General features: G+C 43.5%; 1 protein-coding gene across 1 annotated transcript in view; it reads left to right on the forward strand.

Annotated features, from left to right (window-relative positions):
* The first annotated feature begins 2,099 nt into the window (after positions 1-2,099).
* Positions 2,100-13,243, forward strand: part of ERICH6 (glutamate rich 6) — a 29,320-nt gene continuing 18,176 nt past the window's right edge. Inside the window, exons 1-6 of the mRNA XM_025866933.2 lie at positions 2,100-2,563; positions 3,344-3,401; positions 7,842-7,933; positions 10,674-10,736; positions 11,014-11,069; positions 11,161-11,277. Of these exons, the coding sequence (XP_025722718.2) occupies positions 2,218-2,563; positions 3,344-3,401; positions 7,842-7,933; positions 10,674-10,736; positions 11,014-11,069; positions 11,161-11,277 (732 nt within the window). The 5' untranslated portion in view covers positions 2,100-2,217. The remainder of the gene's footprint in view (positions 2,564-3,343; positions 3,402-7,841; positions 7,934-10,673; positions 10,737-11,013; positions 11,070-11,160; positions 11,278-13,243) is intronic.

Here is a 13,243-nt window from a genome sequence, read left to right on the forward strand (position 1 = left end):
CTGCCCTAAGCCTGTTGGCATTTTTGACTGCTTTTCACCTCCTCTCCTAACACCCACATTTTACCCTGCCTTCCAGAGCAGCTCATCTTCTCTCATCTGTACCGACTGTTTTGCTAGCCTACGAGAACTCTCCTTCTTCCAACAATATTCCGAGTATCTTTCTCTCTGATTTTCCGGAGTGCCTGGGCGGTTTTGTGCCTTCACCTGCCCTGTCCTGCCCCAGTGCCCCATAACTTGCCGGGCCCCTGCCAAGGCGCAGGCGCTGTCAGTGCGTGGTGAGGGCAGGGACAATGCCTCTCCTCTTCGCCGCCATGGCCCAGCACCCAGCAGAGGGCTAGCTCCTAGTGCTCATTAAATATTTTGACAGTCATATTGCTTGTGATTCCAGATACCTAACTTCTCACTTCCTGCTCCCTTGAGAGCCCTGTTAGTACAAGTCTTCGGGCCTGGAAAGCTCATAAATGGGAGTCCCTGATGCCAGGAACTGACCAGATATTCACAGCTAGCTCTCATGATTATTACAAGCTGGTCTGACACAGCCAGGCCACTTTGTTTTCCTGTTGGACAGAAAGATTCTGGAAGAATAATAACCTCAGACAAGATGCTATAGACTAAATGTGTACTCTTAAAATTCTTATGCTGAAACCTGATTTCCATGGTGATGGTATTTGGGGTGGGGCCTTTGGGAGGTGATTAGGTCTCAAGGGGAGAGTTCTCATGAATGGGATTAGTGCTCCTCATAAAAGAGGCCCCAAGGAGTTCCCTTGTTTTCTGCCACATGAGGACAGAGCCAAAAGACAGAGGTGTATGAACCCGAAGCGGATTCTCACTAGACATCAAGTCCACCTGACCTTGTTCTTCCCAGCCTCTAGAACCATAAGAATAAATTTCTGCTCTTTATAAACCACCCTGTTTATGGTGTTTTGGTATAGCAGCCCACACTAAGTAAAACACAAAGTGACTCTGACACCATGATAAAATGAAATAAAACAAAGCCATCTCATAATTTTGTCTAATCATAAAAATAAGGTCACTGAGCCACCACAAAATACTCCATCATAGAATAGCCCCCACTTTCTGACAGCGTCCAATTCAGAGCAAGAGCCTGCTTGCTTAGACCCTCTCCCAAATCATATAACTGAAGGCTACACCCTACCATGCTCTAAGACACCTTGCTGTCATTGGTGATAAGGTATTTAACTACATGTGTGTTCCTAGGGTGGTCTTTGGCTGAAATGCACGGACAGTTATAGGCTGTCATTTCACATTCACTGATATCCACAAACATCTTAGGGGTAAAGTATTATTATTCCCAATTTACCCCCAGGGAAACTGAAGCTGAATGAGGTCAAGCGATTGAACAGATATCATACAAGGAGACTGCTAGACCTAACCCTGTTCACTTAATATCAGGATCAGTCCAGGCCCTTTTTACAACACCCAGATGTCCTCAGCCACAGAGAATCTCAATTTGCTTCCTTTACCTTAGAGGTGAAGTCAAACAGCAAAAACACAACTCCTCCCACCAGGAGCATTTTTCAGACTTAAGAGGCCTTTAAAAGGAAGCTGAACTCTACAGTGAAGATGAATACTCCAGTCTGGGTGGTAAGTAAACGGATGTCCCTTACCTATGTTGTCTACCTCCTTGTGTGTATACAGATATTTTACAAAAAAAAAAAAAAAAAATACAATGAACTGAAAACAAAGCCCCCCGGAAAGACACAGGTGGTACTTAGCGTAGCAAAACTGCGACCCAAAGGCCGGCGCCTGTTTTTGTAATAAAGTTTTATCGTAAGTTCCAACAAGCATGTGTCTACTCAAAAACCAAAGTCCAGCATCAACAATACCAAGCGGCCTCGCAGTGTCACTAGTAGTAGTGGCTCTCCCTACCCCACTCAAACAAACACTCTTCAAAGGAGCTGAGAGGAAAGGGAGGTCAGTTCGCCACAGGCTGCTAGGGGAAAGCAGGTGAGAAAGCTCCTGAGCAGCTCTCGGCCCCGCCGCTCCTCTCCCCGCACCGCGGGTCCTGCCGCTTTAAATCACAGGGGCTCGGAGGCGCGCGGCGGGCCGTTGTCCAGGGAGACAGACGCACAATAGCGCGCACGCTCCCCGGCCCGGACCCGCGGCCGCGCTGGCCACTGCGCTAGCGGCCTCTTCCTCCGCTCCCCGCCAGCCGTGGCCAACTTGTACGCGCGTCGCAGCTTCAGAAAGCCCGAGATGGAGGAGGACAGGCAGGAGGAAGAGGAAGAGGAGGTGTTGGTAGAGATGGAGGAGGAGGAGGAGGTGAAGGAGGAAGAGGTGATGGAGGAGGAGAAAGAGGAGGAGGCGGCCGGCGACGCGGAGAAGACGTTGGAGGTCCATGGGACGTCCAGCGATGAGTACTTCTGGAAGGTTGTGGACGTCGGTGATAGCAATGGCGAAAATTCAGAGCCCTTCCTTCCCCGCTTAGCCAGCATCGTCAGCCCCAGCCTGAGCCCGACCCCGCCGCTCAGCCAGACGTCGAGCCCGTCGTGGAGCGAGACCCCGAGCTGGAGCTCACAGTGGAGCACGTCCTCCCAGAAAAGTACAGCCCCTGCTCGCCCCTTCCTCTAAGGCTTCCCGGGCCCTAGGGGCCGCCGGTCCCGCGACTCCAGAGCCTTGGTCTCCTCGCGCGTCTGGTTTCTAAATACATGCACCACTCCACACACAACCCAGTCTACCTCCGGCCCTTCCGTCAAAGGCGCTGAAATCGGCTGAGCCTTTGTGATGGCTCACAATTTCGGACATCGTTGAAACGCTTGGTGAAACTGGAAGCTTGGGTAGTGCCATACGGAGCGCATTTGTAGTACTCCTTTGTGCATTCACGCCCTGACTGTGTTCTCTCCCCACCCCCGTTCTCCTCTCTCTCTTACACACACACACACACACACACACACACACACACACACACACTCCTGGAAGACTAGTGCCTTCAGTGTTGTGCTACTAAGACAATCCTGCGAAAAACTCATTTTTGTGTTTAAGTTCCTGTGCTAAAACCACTTTAGTCACTTCCTTTAAAAAGAGACGCAGAACAGTTATTTAGAGTAGGAATCTCAACCTCCCAGTATTGACATTTCTGTCAGGATCCTTCTTTGTTGGGCGGAGGGTGGGAGGGGGCTGTCCTCTGCATTATAGATGTTTAGTCGCATCCCTAGCCTCTAGCGGGGACTATGCCATTAGCCCCCACTCTTAATGATAATCAAAAATGTCTTTAGACGTTGCCAAAGGTCTCGTGGGGCGGGGCGGGGGGGGCATAAATTGTTCTTTTGAGAACCACTGATATAGAAGGAGTGGCTAAATTTTTTAATGTTTCATTCAACAGGTTTTCCTAAAATATTTCAGACATTTAGGAAAGACTTGTCTGGAATGAATTTAGATAGGTAAGAAAGGTTTTCATATTATTTTTGGAAGCTTATGATGTTTACCTCTTGGATAAACATGTCTGGAAATAGAGTAAAATAATCCAGAGCACTTACAACTAATTTATTCAAAAGGTTTTTTAAAAAATCATACTGTTAGACACTTTGGAGATAGAGAGCAGGTCCCTGTTCATCTACCTGCAGAGATGGCATGTCCTCTTAATATAACATGAAATAATAACACCCTGCCAGGTGGGCAATAGCAAGGGCTCTGAACGTTTAGGACACAGGTCTCTATTGGCTAAATGAGAGACCGTGATTATAGACACCTTCTGTGAAGGAGACTGGAAATTATGGTCTTTTTTTTCTCTCTCTTATTGTTGTTATTGCTATTAGTCTTCAAGCACAGGAAGACACCAGAGAAATACCTTTTGGAACATCTTTATAAATCTTCCCGGAACTCTCACACCAAACCTGAGTCCACAGTCTTGAATTACTGTTCACCAAAGCTTTGCTTTTACAAGCAACTTTTAAATTCCTAAGCATCGGGAGGATTGTTCTGTCCCATTTTTACATTTTTATTTATCCTTTTAATTCAACTTTTTAAGGAAAGAATAATGTGTACATGGCTAAAATATTAAAGTATACAAAGGTATAAAATAAAAAATCTCCATGCCCTTCTTCATCCCCACACTCCTACTCATCAGTTAACATATTGTTAATGATTTGTTTCTAATATAATTTTATTTTTATTTTTTTAAAGATTTGATTTTTAAGTAATCTCTTCACCCAGTGTGGGGCTTGAACTCACAACCTCGAGATCAAGAGTTACATGCTCTACTGACTTTGGCCAACCAGGTGCCCCTTCAATATAATTTTAAATAGCATATTTTCATTCCCTGATTTATCCATTTTTGACATGATTATGGGCTTCCCACCCATGAAAGATGAGGAATATAACTCATACTATTTCCCTCCTCTTCATTTTTGGTAATTATGTTATTTTTAGTTTTTCTAGCCTTTAGGACTTTAAAGGTATTCAAGTCTCTACTATCAAATTTATCAACTTTAGTGACTACCTGTTAACTCTTATTATGAGAAGTTAACACACTAATGCACTTGTGCTTTCTTCTATCCTCTCACCCCTTCCTCCTCCAATTAACAACAAATTATATACATTTTATAACTATATTAATGTGTAATATATATTCATATAAAGTCATTTTACTTTGCCAAGGTTTGTTAAGTTCATATTATGTTTTATAATCATAATTAACTCAGTACAGGTTAATTCTAAAAATTGAAAACCAATCAACAATATAATTTCATGCTAAGAACCCAATAATGTGATTGGATTCGTGCACCAAAAAAAAAAAAAAAAAAATCCTTTGTCAGTAAAACTTGGCTCCTAAAAGGAGAACTTTTCAACTCTCAGTTGTTTTTAATTGTCTTCAGTTTTCCTGAGTTGGGTGCAGTGGCCACACTTTCTTGATTCCCATATTACTTGCTTGCTTCTGTTCCTTTTCCCTTGCCTGGAGAAACTCCTCAGGTAATTCTCTCATGCAGATCTCATGAGTAGTCAGACTTCTGAGTTCTTGCCTGTCTGAAGATTTCTTCATTTTACCCTCATACTTAATTAATAATAGAACCTGGCATAGAAGAATACATTTAAAACCCTTTTCCTCAGAGCTCTGAAGACATTGCTTCTTTGCCTTCTAGTACCCAGTATTGCTGATCATTCTGATTCTCAGACACTAGTGATGATACGTGAGTACTTCCTTCATTTGTCTCTGCCCTTTCCTTTAGGACTCCTACTAGATAGCTGTTGGGCCTCTTGGATATCTTCAAGATTTGGGGTGTTGATATGATAATATGCAGCCCTTGAGCAAAAATTTTTATTTTGGTATTCATTTTTGTCATTTCGAGGAGCCAGATCTTGTTCTCTTTTGCTGTTCAAATAGTGGTTGCTTTTAACTCTCTTTTGAGAGTACTCTTTACCAAAGTTCTTTTTTTTCAGGGTTAGTTCTGTTTATCTTGGTGCTTCTCTTCCGTACTATTGATTGCCCTTAGGTTACTGATAATCCTTGGTTATCGATTTGTATTTATAAATGAATGGCCAGTAGGTAGCCAAAATGGCATCGTTCTGCAGCTGAGTAGTTCCTCACAGGGCTTGCCTGGAAGGTTAGCTGTGAGTCCTATGTGGGTGGATGGGGGGATATCAGAGCCAGCCTCTTGTGGAGTGTCTGCAGGAAGCAGGCAAGCTGGATGCTCCACTATTACTAGATAAGGACATGTCACTCTGTGGTTGGAGTTCTTCATGCATTTCATTTCTGGATGGAATGTCCCTTCCTCCTTTCTCATCCAGGTCTATTGGGCAGGTCCTCTGGAACCTCATACTGTGCTCTGCTTCTCTTTCAGACCTAAAGCCTCCCCAGAGAGGCTGCCCACTCTTTGTAGGAAGCAGTTCTTTGGGCTTCTTCTGGAAATAAAAACAACTGCCCTGTGTCAGGGGAGAAGAAGGGGACCTGCCTGCCTGCCCAGTTGCTTTGGGTTGACTTCTTTAACTCCTCCAATGGCAGTCCCCAGCTCCCTCCTCGCTCACTTGGTTGAGTCTGAGCTAGGAACTTCCCAGAAAAATTTGACTTACCTCTTTTGTCTGGAGCTGTGGTGTTCTCCACTGTGGTTTTCCATCAAATGAAAGCCATTTATTTTCATTCTTTAAGGACTTCAATATTACTTGTCTACTGATGACACCTTTCTTATTTTAAAGGGCTATTTTTGTATTTGTTTGTTTGTATTTGTTATTGCAGTAAGATCTTGGAAAGGAAGGGAATTGGGTGCTCAACTGCCATCTTGACCTGAAATTCCTAATATATGGGAACATCTCTTTACTTGATCAAACTCCTAATTGCTTCTCATAAATCTTCCTAAGAAGGTGCTTCTTTTATATTTCTAAGCATTCTCTGGTGAATTTGGTGAGACTGTGTTTTTAAGGAAATCTGTTCTTAAAAAGTCAAAAAATGCAACCAATACTGACTCACCTTCTATTCTGAATTGCTATTCTCACATTACTATTCTGGTTGAAAACGGGGCCAGCTGTAGATGGCAGATGAATGTGGAGAAACACAGGTTTTGAAGCCAAACAGGTCCGACCCCATCTCCATCTGCCCCATGCAATGTTTCAGAAGTTCCCTAGAGCCTCAGTTTCCTTGCCTAGAGAAAGGGACTATTAATACATGCCTTGATTGGTTTTTGTTAATATGAATGAAATAACATGAGTAAGGCAAGTACTGTGAAAGTACTACTCCACAGTAAGTTCTCGGTAAATGTTAATTTTGTTATCCTCAGTCACCTGCCATCTTTACACAGAATTTCAGAAACAATCTTTGGGGTTGGTTTAAGGAAGGCAAAGAGACCTTGATGAATAATGTATTGATTTTGCTAACCATTGAATTGGGGGAAAAAAGCCAAACATGAAATGTTGTGTAGGGATTGCTCTTTAATAAACCCTTGGTCCCTATAACTTGTTTCTCTGGGGGGTGCGATAAACAGGGCTCCCCCAGAGACTTGCACGGGTGGCTTTGGCAGAGTTATTCATCACTTATTACAAGACACGGTCATTTCAGAATTATAACACCCCACTGATGCAACATGCCAAGGAACCAAGCATCCAAAAAGGAAGGTAGAGACATAAGAGAACTAAGAATGGGGGTGGGGGAGAAGGGACAACCTAAAATTGACTCAATTATTTAAAAAGATTTGATAATTTTAGAAGATCCAGCAAATTATTACAAAAAACTGAAATTCAAAGAGGCAAAGGAACTTGAAGCAATAGTTATTTACTTGTTACCGATAACGGTCATTTTAACTAATAAAAATCAATAAATTTCTGCCTTCCTATCATGTCAGTGATAAGTAACTGAACTACTTGTAGAAAGAATAAAAATTGTTTGATTACGATGCAATTAACTTCAAACCTCTTAAAAAATTTTGGATTATTTTTAAGCTATTTAATTGGGGCTCCTGGCTGGCTCAGTCGGAGGGGCACAGGACTCTTGATCTCAGAGTTGTGAGTTTGAGCCCCATGTTGGATGTAGAAATAACCTAAATAAATAAAATGAACAATATGTCTCATTTAAATTCAAGTAAATGCTTAAACACACACACCGTCCCTGCTGCCCCCAGCACACACTCACAGATATAGTGGTAGTAATTCATTCCCCAGAGCAGGGGGCAAATACGGTATTGGGAGCCTCTGGGACTTAGGAGCGCTTTTCTACGATGCAAACACACTGCCTGACTTTACTGAGACATAAGAATGGAAGAAAATATTTCAAAGAAAATAGAAACCAGAATCTTCTCTGTACATGCATTATTTGACTGTTAAAATGTGCTATATTTGGAAGAACTGCTAACAAGTATTTAGGTATACTCAAAACCAACCCTTTGTCTAAACTTCAGGACTATGTATCACACTTTGTATCCAGGAATCCCAACATCAGTACAAACAGAAGAAAGCTGGCTTCAAGAATTTTCTGGCAAAAGGCAGAGGAGTGAGTAGTTTATTTCTTAGCCTTTGCTGGGCTATAGGCTTGCACACTGGAAAGAGCGTGGCCGGAGGTGGTGGGAGAGCCAGGTTTGAATCCCAGCCCAACACAAACTGACCTTTGCCCCACAGAGTCTTAGGCTCTTCATGGGCTGGTAATAAGAATAATACTTCCATCACAGAATTGTTAGGAAGATCAAAATGAGATTAAATCTTTAAACTCTCTGGCACCTAACCTGTGATAAATACCAACGTTTATGTTCACATCAAGAGAAATAATCTGCCTTTATGTTTTGATACATATCTTAATTTTTTTATTAAGAAGTAACACGCATGCTGTTTCTAAATGCCAACCATTAAGAAATATGTAATATAAAAGTAAAAATTTTAATTTATCTCAGTATAAGGAATTATGAATAGCTTTTCCTTTGAACTTTTCTATTTTATATTATGTCACTTATTCATCAGATGCTTATTGAGCACCTACCACGTGCCAAGCACCCATCATAGTCCAAACCCTGTTTTAGGGAAATGGCAATGGAAAAAAAAAAAAAAAAAACCCCGTCTCAGTGATCTGGTCTTAAAGTGTGCAAGGTGTGCGGGGTGGGGAGATAGGTAATACACACAAAAAAGCAAATATGTGGTACATTAGGCTATAGACGTGCTAAGAAGAAAAAGCAGAGGAAAGGACAGGAAATGTTGGGTGGGAAGGGTGCGAGGTTACATGGGGTGCCGAGGGAAATCTTCACTGAGAAGCTAAAATACTTGAGCAAAGACCTCAAGGCTGCAAGGGAGTGAGCCAGGATGATCCCTGGGGAAAGATGTTCCAGGCACTAGGACTAGCGCCTCCTCCTAGAACAAGGGGGCAGTCGGGGTGGTTGCAGCGAAGTAAGCGGGAGGAGAATCTGAGGGGAGAGGGTCAAAGGCACAATTGAGGACCAGATCTTTTCCAGTGGGAATGAAGTGGAAAGACACTAGAGAGTTTGCACAGAAGAGTGACACAGTCTGACATAAAAACGGACCAAATACTAAAAAGATGTTAATAATTCCCAAATTAATCTGCACAGTCAGTGTAACTCTGATGGGATTTTTCAACGGAATGTGAAAAGTTGATTTGTTGCCCTGGCTTAGCAGTGTTAAAAGACAAACTGAGGCATTTTCAGATTTCTGAATTTGAGCAAACATGGATTGAAATGGACCAGTGCCCAACAGGAGATAATGAGGAGCGCTCCACAGACAAGAGCGAGGGGAGAGGTTCTTACAGAGAAGACACCGGAGCAGAACAAGAAAATTTTTTGATTGGCTAGCTTACGGGCTTGAGTTATTTGGAAAGCCTAGTTGGCTGTTCTTAACCTTGAGGCATTTACAGGAATTGACTGGCACAGATCTTGGTTTGCTTACCCAGGCTACCAAGGAAGGCTTTAGAGCTACCTCATCTGATGGCCGCTCAGTCTGAACCAAGCAGGAACCTAGTGAGCCTACGTGTGCCTCTCCATTTCTTTCAGATCTTCCATAGTTTTATGGGGGTTTTTTCCCCATAAAGGATTCATACAGCTCTTCCTAGTTTATTCCTAGGTATTTTATAGTCTTGTACTGATGTAACAATTGGACACCTTTTTCCTGTTATATTTTCTAATTATTGTCAGTGCATAGGAAAATTATTGATTTCTATATATTAATCTTGTATCTGACACCCCCCCTTGGTGAAATTCCTTATTAATTGTAATAGTTTATACGTTGAAAGCCTATGAAACAATTAACATTTCCTGTGAGTAATGGCAACTTTATCTCTTCTTAAGCTTTTTTACTTAGCAGTGCATCATGGACATCTTTCCATGTCATGAAAGATTGATCTAATTCATTGAAACAACAGCATAGTGTTCCCTTTTATACCATTATTGTGGGTTATGTAATAAAGCTGATTGCTAGATATTTCAGAGTTGGGTTGGTTTGGTTTGATGTTTTGAGCTCTTCCCCTTAACAACTAAATGCCTTAATAAAAATCTTCGTGCATTCGTTTTTTTTTTTTTTTTTATACCTGTGCTGGTATTTCTGTTGGACAAAATGCCTAAAACGTACTTAAAATTTTTTTCAGATACTTCATATAGGAAGTGCATCATTTTCTGAAGCCCACTTCTTTCTCCAACAGCAGTCCTTGCTGGCCCTGGCTCTGTGAGCAAATGGGCCAGCTCCCTCCCCTTACCTCTGTCCCATTGTAGGTTGATCTGGTTGGTTTTCATCATTCCAATTCTATCCGTTTAAATCTTCTAGACATTTATTCAAAGTTGCTGATGGTCACCTTCCCCATTTCCAGTACTGCCATGGAATCTGGGAAGGGAATAATCCTCATGGTTGAGTTCAGTGTCTTAAAGGAGGACCCCCAGCACCCTTTGACCTGAAAAGTCTTTTACAGAATACCAGGCATAAGATAGACAAAGTAGTACTTTAAAAAAAGCAGAAAACAAAAGAGTCTGCAAACCATGTTTATAATCAAGTACAGTGTGCATCTCCATAGTAGTCTAGGACCAGAAAGGAACAGGGAAACATTTTTAAATGTGATCCATCAGTGGTGGTTTTCCTCTGTTCCCCACTGTTGATAAAAAGTTATTTGGAAAAGGCAAAAAAAGTAAAAAGTAAAACAAACACAAATAAGCGTATTTGTTTTTCCAAAGGGCATATTTTCTTTTACATTAAACTTCCTTCCTACTTTGTCAGTATTGATGACAAATTGTACATTCATTTTACAGGGAAGAAAGCATCCTCTGTAATTAAAGAAACTGAACATGAAAGTCTGGCTTCTAAGTTAAGAGGTAAATGGATGTTTGGAGACCTTCCCTTTGCCCACGAAGGCAAACTGCCACTGGGGAACAAGCTTTGACTGGGACAGTGCCCACCCCCTCTCGAAAAGCCCTCCCCTAAGAATCTATATGAGGAGGTGGTGAAAAGGCTTCAGGGCATTGTAACTGTGTGTGTGTGTGTGTGTGTGTGTGTGTGTGTGTGTGTGTGTGTGTGATGGGTAGTAGGTGCCAAGAAAGTATAAGACCCTGTTATGAAGGTTTTAAACTTTATTGATGCTTTTCTCTTCAGAAAAATGGGTAATTAATCCAAAAGAGCGAAGACTGAGCATTTTATGTGAGCTGGAGGTAAGAAATGTTTATCAGTCCAATAGTACACAGTGTTCGTGGTAAATATCATTTATTCAAACTTCAATTCTCTCTCTTTCTAAAAATGTAGTTTAAAGAAGACTTCATAACCCTGTTTGAGCCTTCTCTGAGAACATTGCCTAGCATCGGGCCACCGTCCATTCTGACGTTCAAACAAGAGAGTTCCAGTTTAGGCATTAACTTCAAGGTGATTTTAATGCATATTATTTTAAAATTTTGAAATTTTGTTTATTAATGAATGATGTAATAAGCCACACGACGATTTGCACAGAAGACTTGAACATACTTTAAAAAAAACAAAAATAGGTGAAGAACTCTTCCCTGGAACAGCACTTAGGGTGGCTGTGTCCCTCTGCTGGGGCTGCTAGAACAAAGTACTGCCAACCGGGCGGCCTAAAACCACAGCAACTTGTTGTCTCATGGTTCTGAAGGCTGGAAGTTCAAAGTCAATGTGTCAGCCAGTCCAGCCTCTAGGGGAGCATCTTTCCTTGCCTCTTCCTAGCTTCCGGCGGGGCCATCGAACCCTGGCCTTCCTTGGCTTGTGCCTGTTCCACTCCTTTGTCCGCCTCAGCTGTCCTGGCATTCTCTGTGGGTCTGTGTCCCAGTGTCCCTCTTCTCCAAGGACACCAGTCATGTTGGATTGTGATCTGATCACCTCATCCTCATTTGATGACATCTGCAAAGACCCCATATCTACATAAGGCCCCATTCCCAGGTACCAGCAGTTGGGACTTCAAAATATCTTTTCAGGGGACACAATTCATCCCATGACAGTGGCCACAGGGCCTGGAAACAAAGGTGAATGTTTGCCATACTTGAGCATCTTAAGTGACCGATTAATGCCTCTGCCTGATGGGCAAGGGAAGGGCCGCCCTCCTAATTCCAACAGTACCGCACACCGTCCTGCGGCACCAGAGCTGTGAGGGACTGATTGGTGGTAGGATTATTTCCAAACTCAGATGGCCTGGCCATGTGGAGAAAGCTGCACGCTCCCCAGATCAGAGCCCCCTTCATTATTTCCTTCGGGGTACGCTAAAGGTGCAGGCTTACTCCCTGGAAATAAGAGCCAGCAACCGTGGGAGACGGCCTGCGGCAGGTGTGTGTGCGGCGTTGCTGGGAATGCTGGGTGGGCGCACTCCGTGCTGCTCATGGCCGCCTTGGGCAGTGCATTAAACTATACAAGTCTAAATATGCCACGTAATGGAACATCAGTCAGTATTTGCTGCTTGTATTTGTCCTGGCCTTTCTAAACTTTAGGGTCACCCTTTAGACTCTTCAGGCTGAAATTCTTTATTCAAACATAGCTCCTTCCTCTTTCTGAACCACAAAGGCTTGTACCCAAGGAAGTGTCTATAGAGTTTTCTTCTGCTAACACCCAGAGATGGTCCTGAACATAAGGAAAGCCTGGTGGCCTTTCTTCCAGGGGAGTTGTCCCTGTGCTGGCCCCCAGATCTTGGGCAGATCTTTCAGGCCCACTTACATGGGGCTTTGACAGGGACAGCGGTAGCTGGCCTGCCCACTCTCCTCTCCAGCTGCACCCTCTTCGGGTGCAGATTCTGCCCTGCTCATGGTCTTTGGAAGCATCCCCGCCTTGCTTCCCCTGCAGGTGAAGGGGTGAAGGGACTGTGGGCTGAGGAGCTAATTACCAAGACCCTGGTAGGGAAGTGGCCTGGCCTCACCACAATTTTTGTGCTGTCACCTGAGAGACAAACTAGATGTTTCACCACCATCTCTCCAGGGCAGGTCTTTACCCTCCCCCTCACACCCCATGGTTCCACTTTCAGCCATGTGCAGTACTGATTATCGGGTAGTTTCTTTCTTTCTTTTTTTTTAAGATTTTATTTGACAGAGAGAGACACAGTGAGAGAGGGAACACAAGCAGGGGGAGTGGGAGAGGGAGAAGCGGCCTTCCTGCTGAGCAGGGAGCCCGATGTGGGGCTCGATCCGAGGACCCTGGGATCATGACCCGAGCTGAAGGCAGACGCCCAATGACTGAGCCACCCAGGTGCCCCTATCAGGTAGTTTCAATAGCCTCAGGATAGTGGCCATCACTCCAGAGTGGTGAAGGCCTGGCTGCACTGGCCACTTCAGCCACCCTTTGGCCCCACAGTGGCCATTGTGCCAGTCCCAGAGAATGGCAGATACAGCTGGCC

The sequence above is a fragment of the Callorhinus ursinus genome, unplaced genomic scaffold (genome assembly GCF_003265705.2).
Source record: "Callorhinus ursinus isolate GAN/ISIS: 27379988/994484 unplaced genomic scaffold, GSC_fseal_2.0 scaffold1, whole genome shotgun sequence".
NCBI lineage: Eukaryota > Metazoa > Chordata > Mammalia > Carnivora > Otariidae > Callorhinus > Callorhinus ursinus.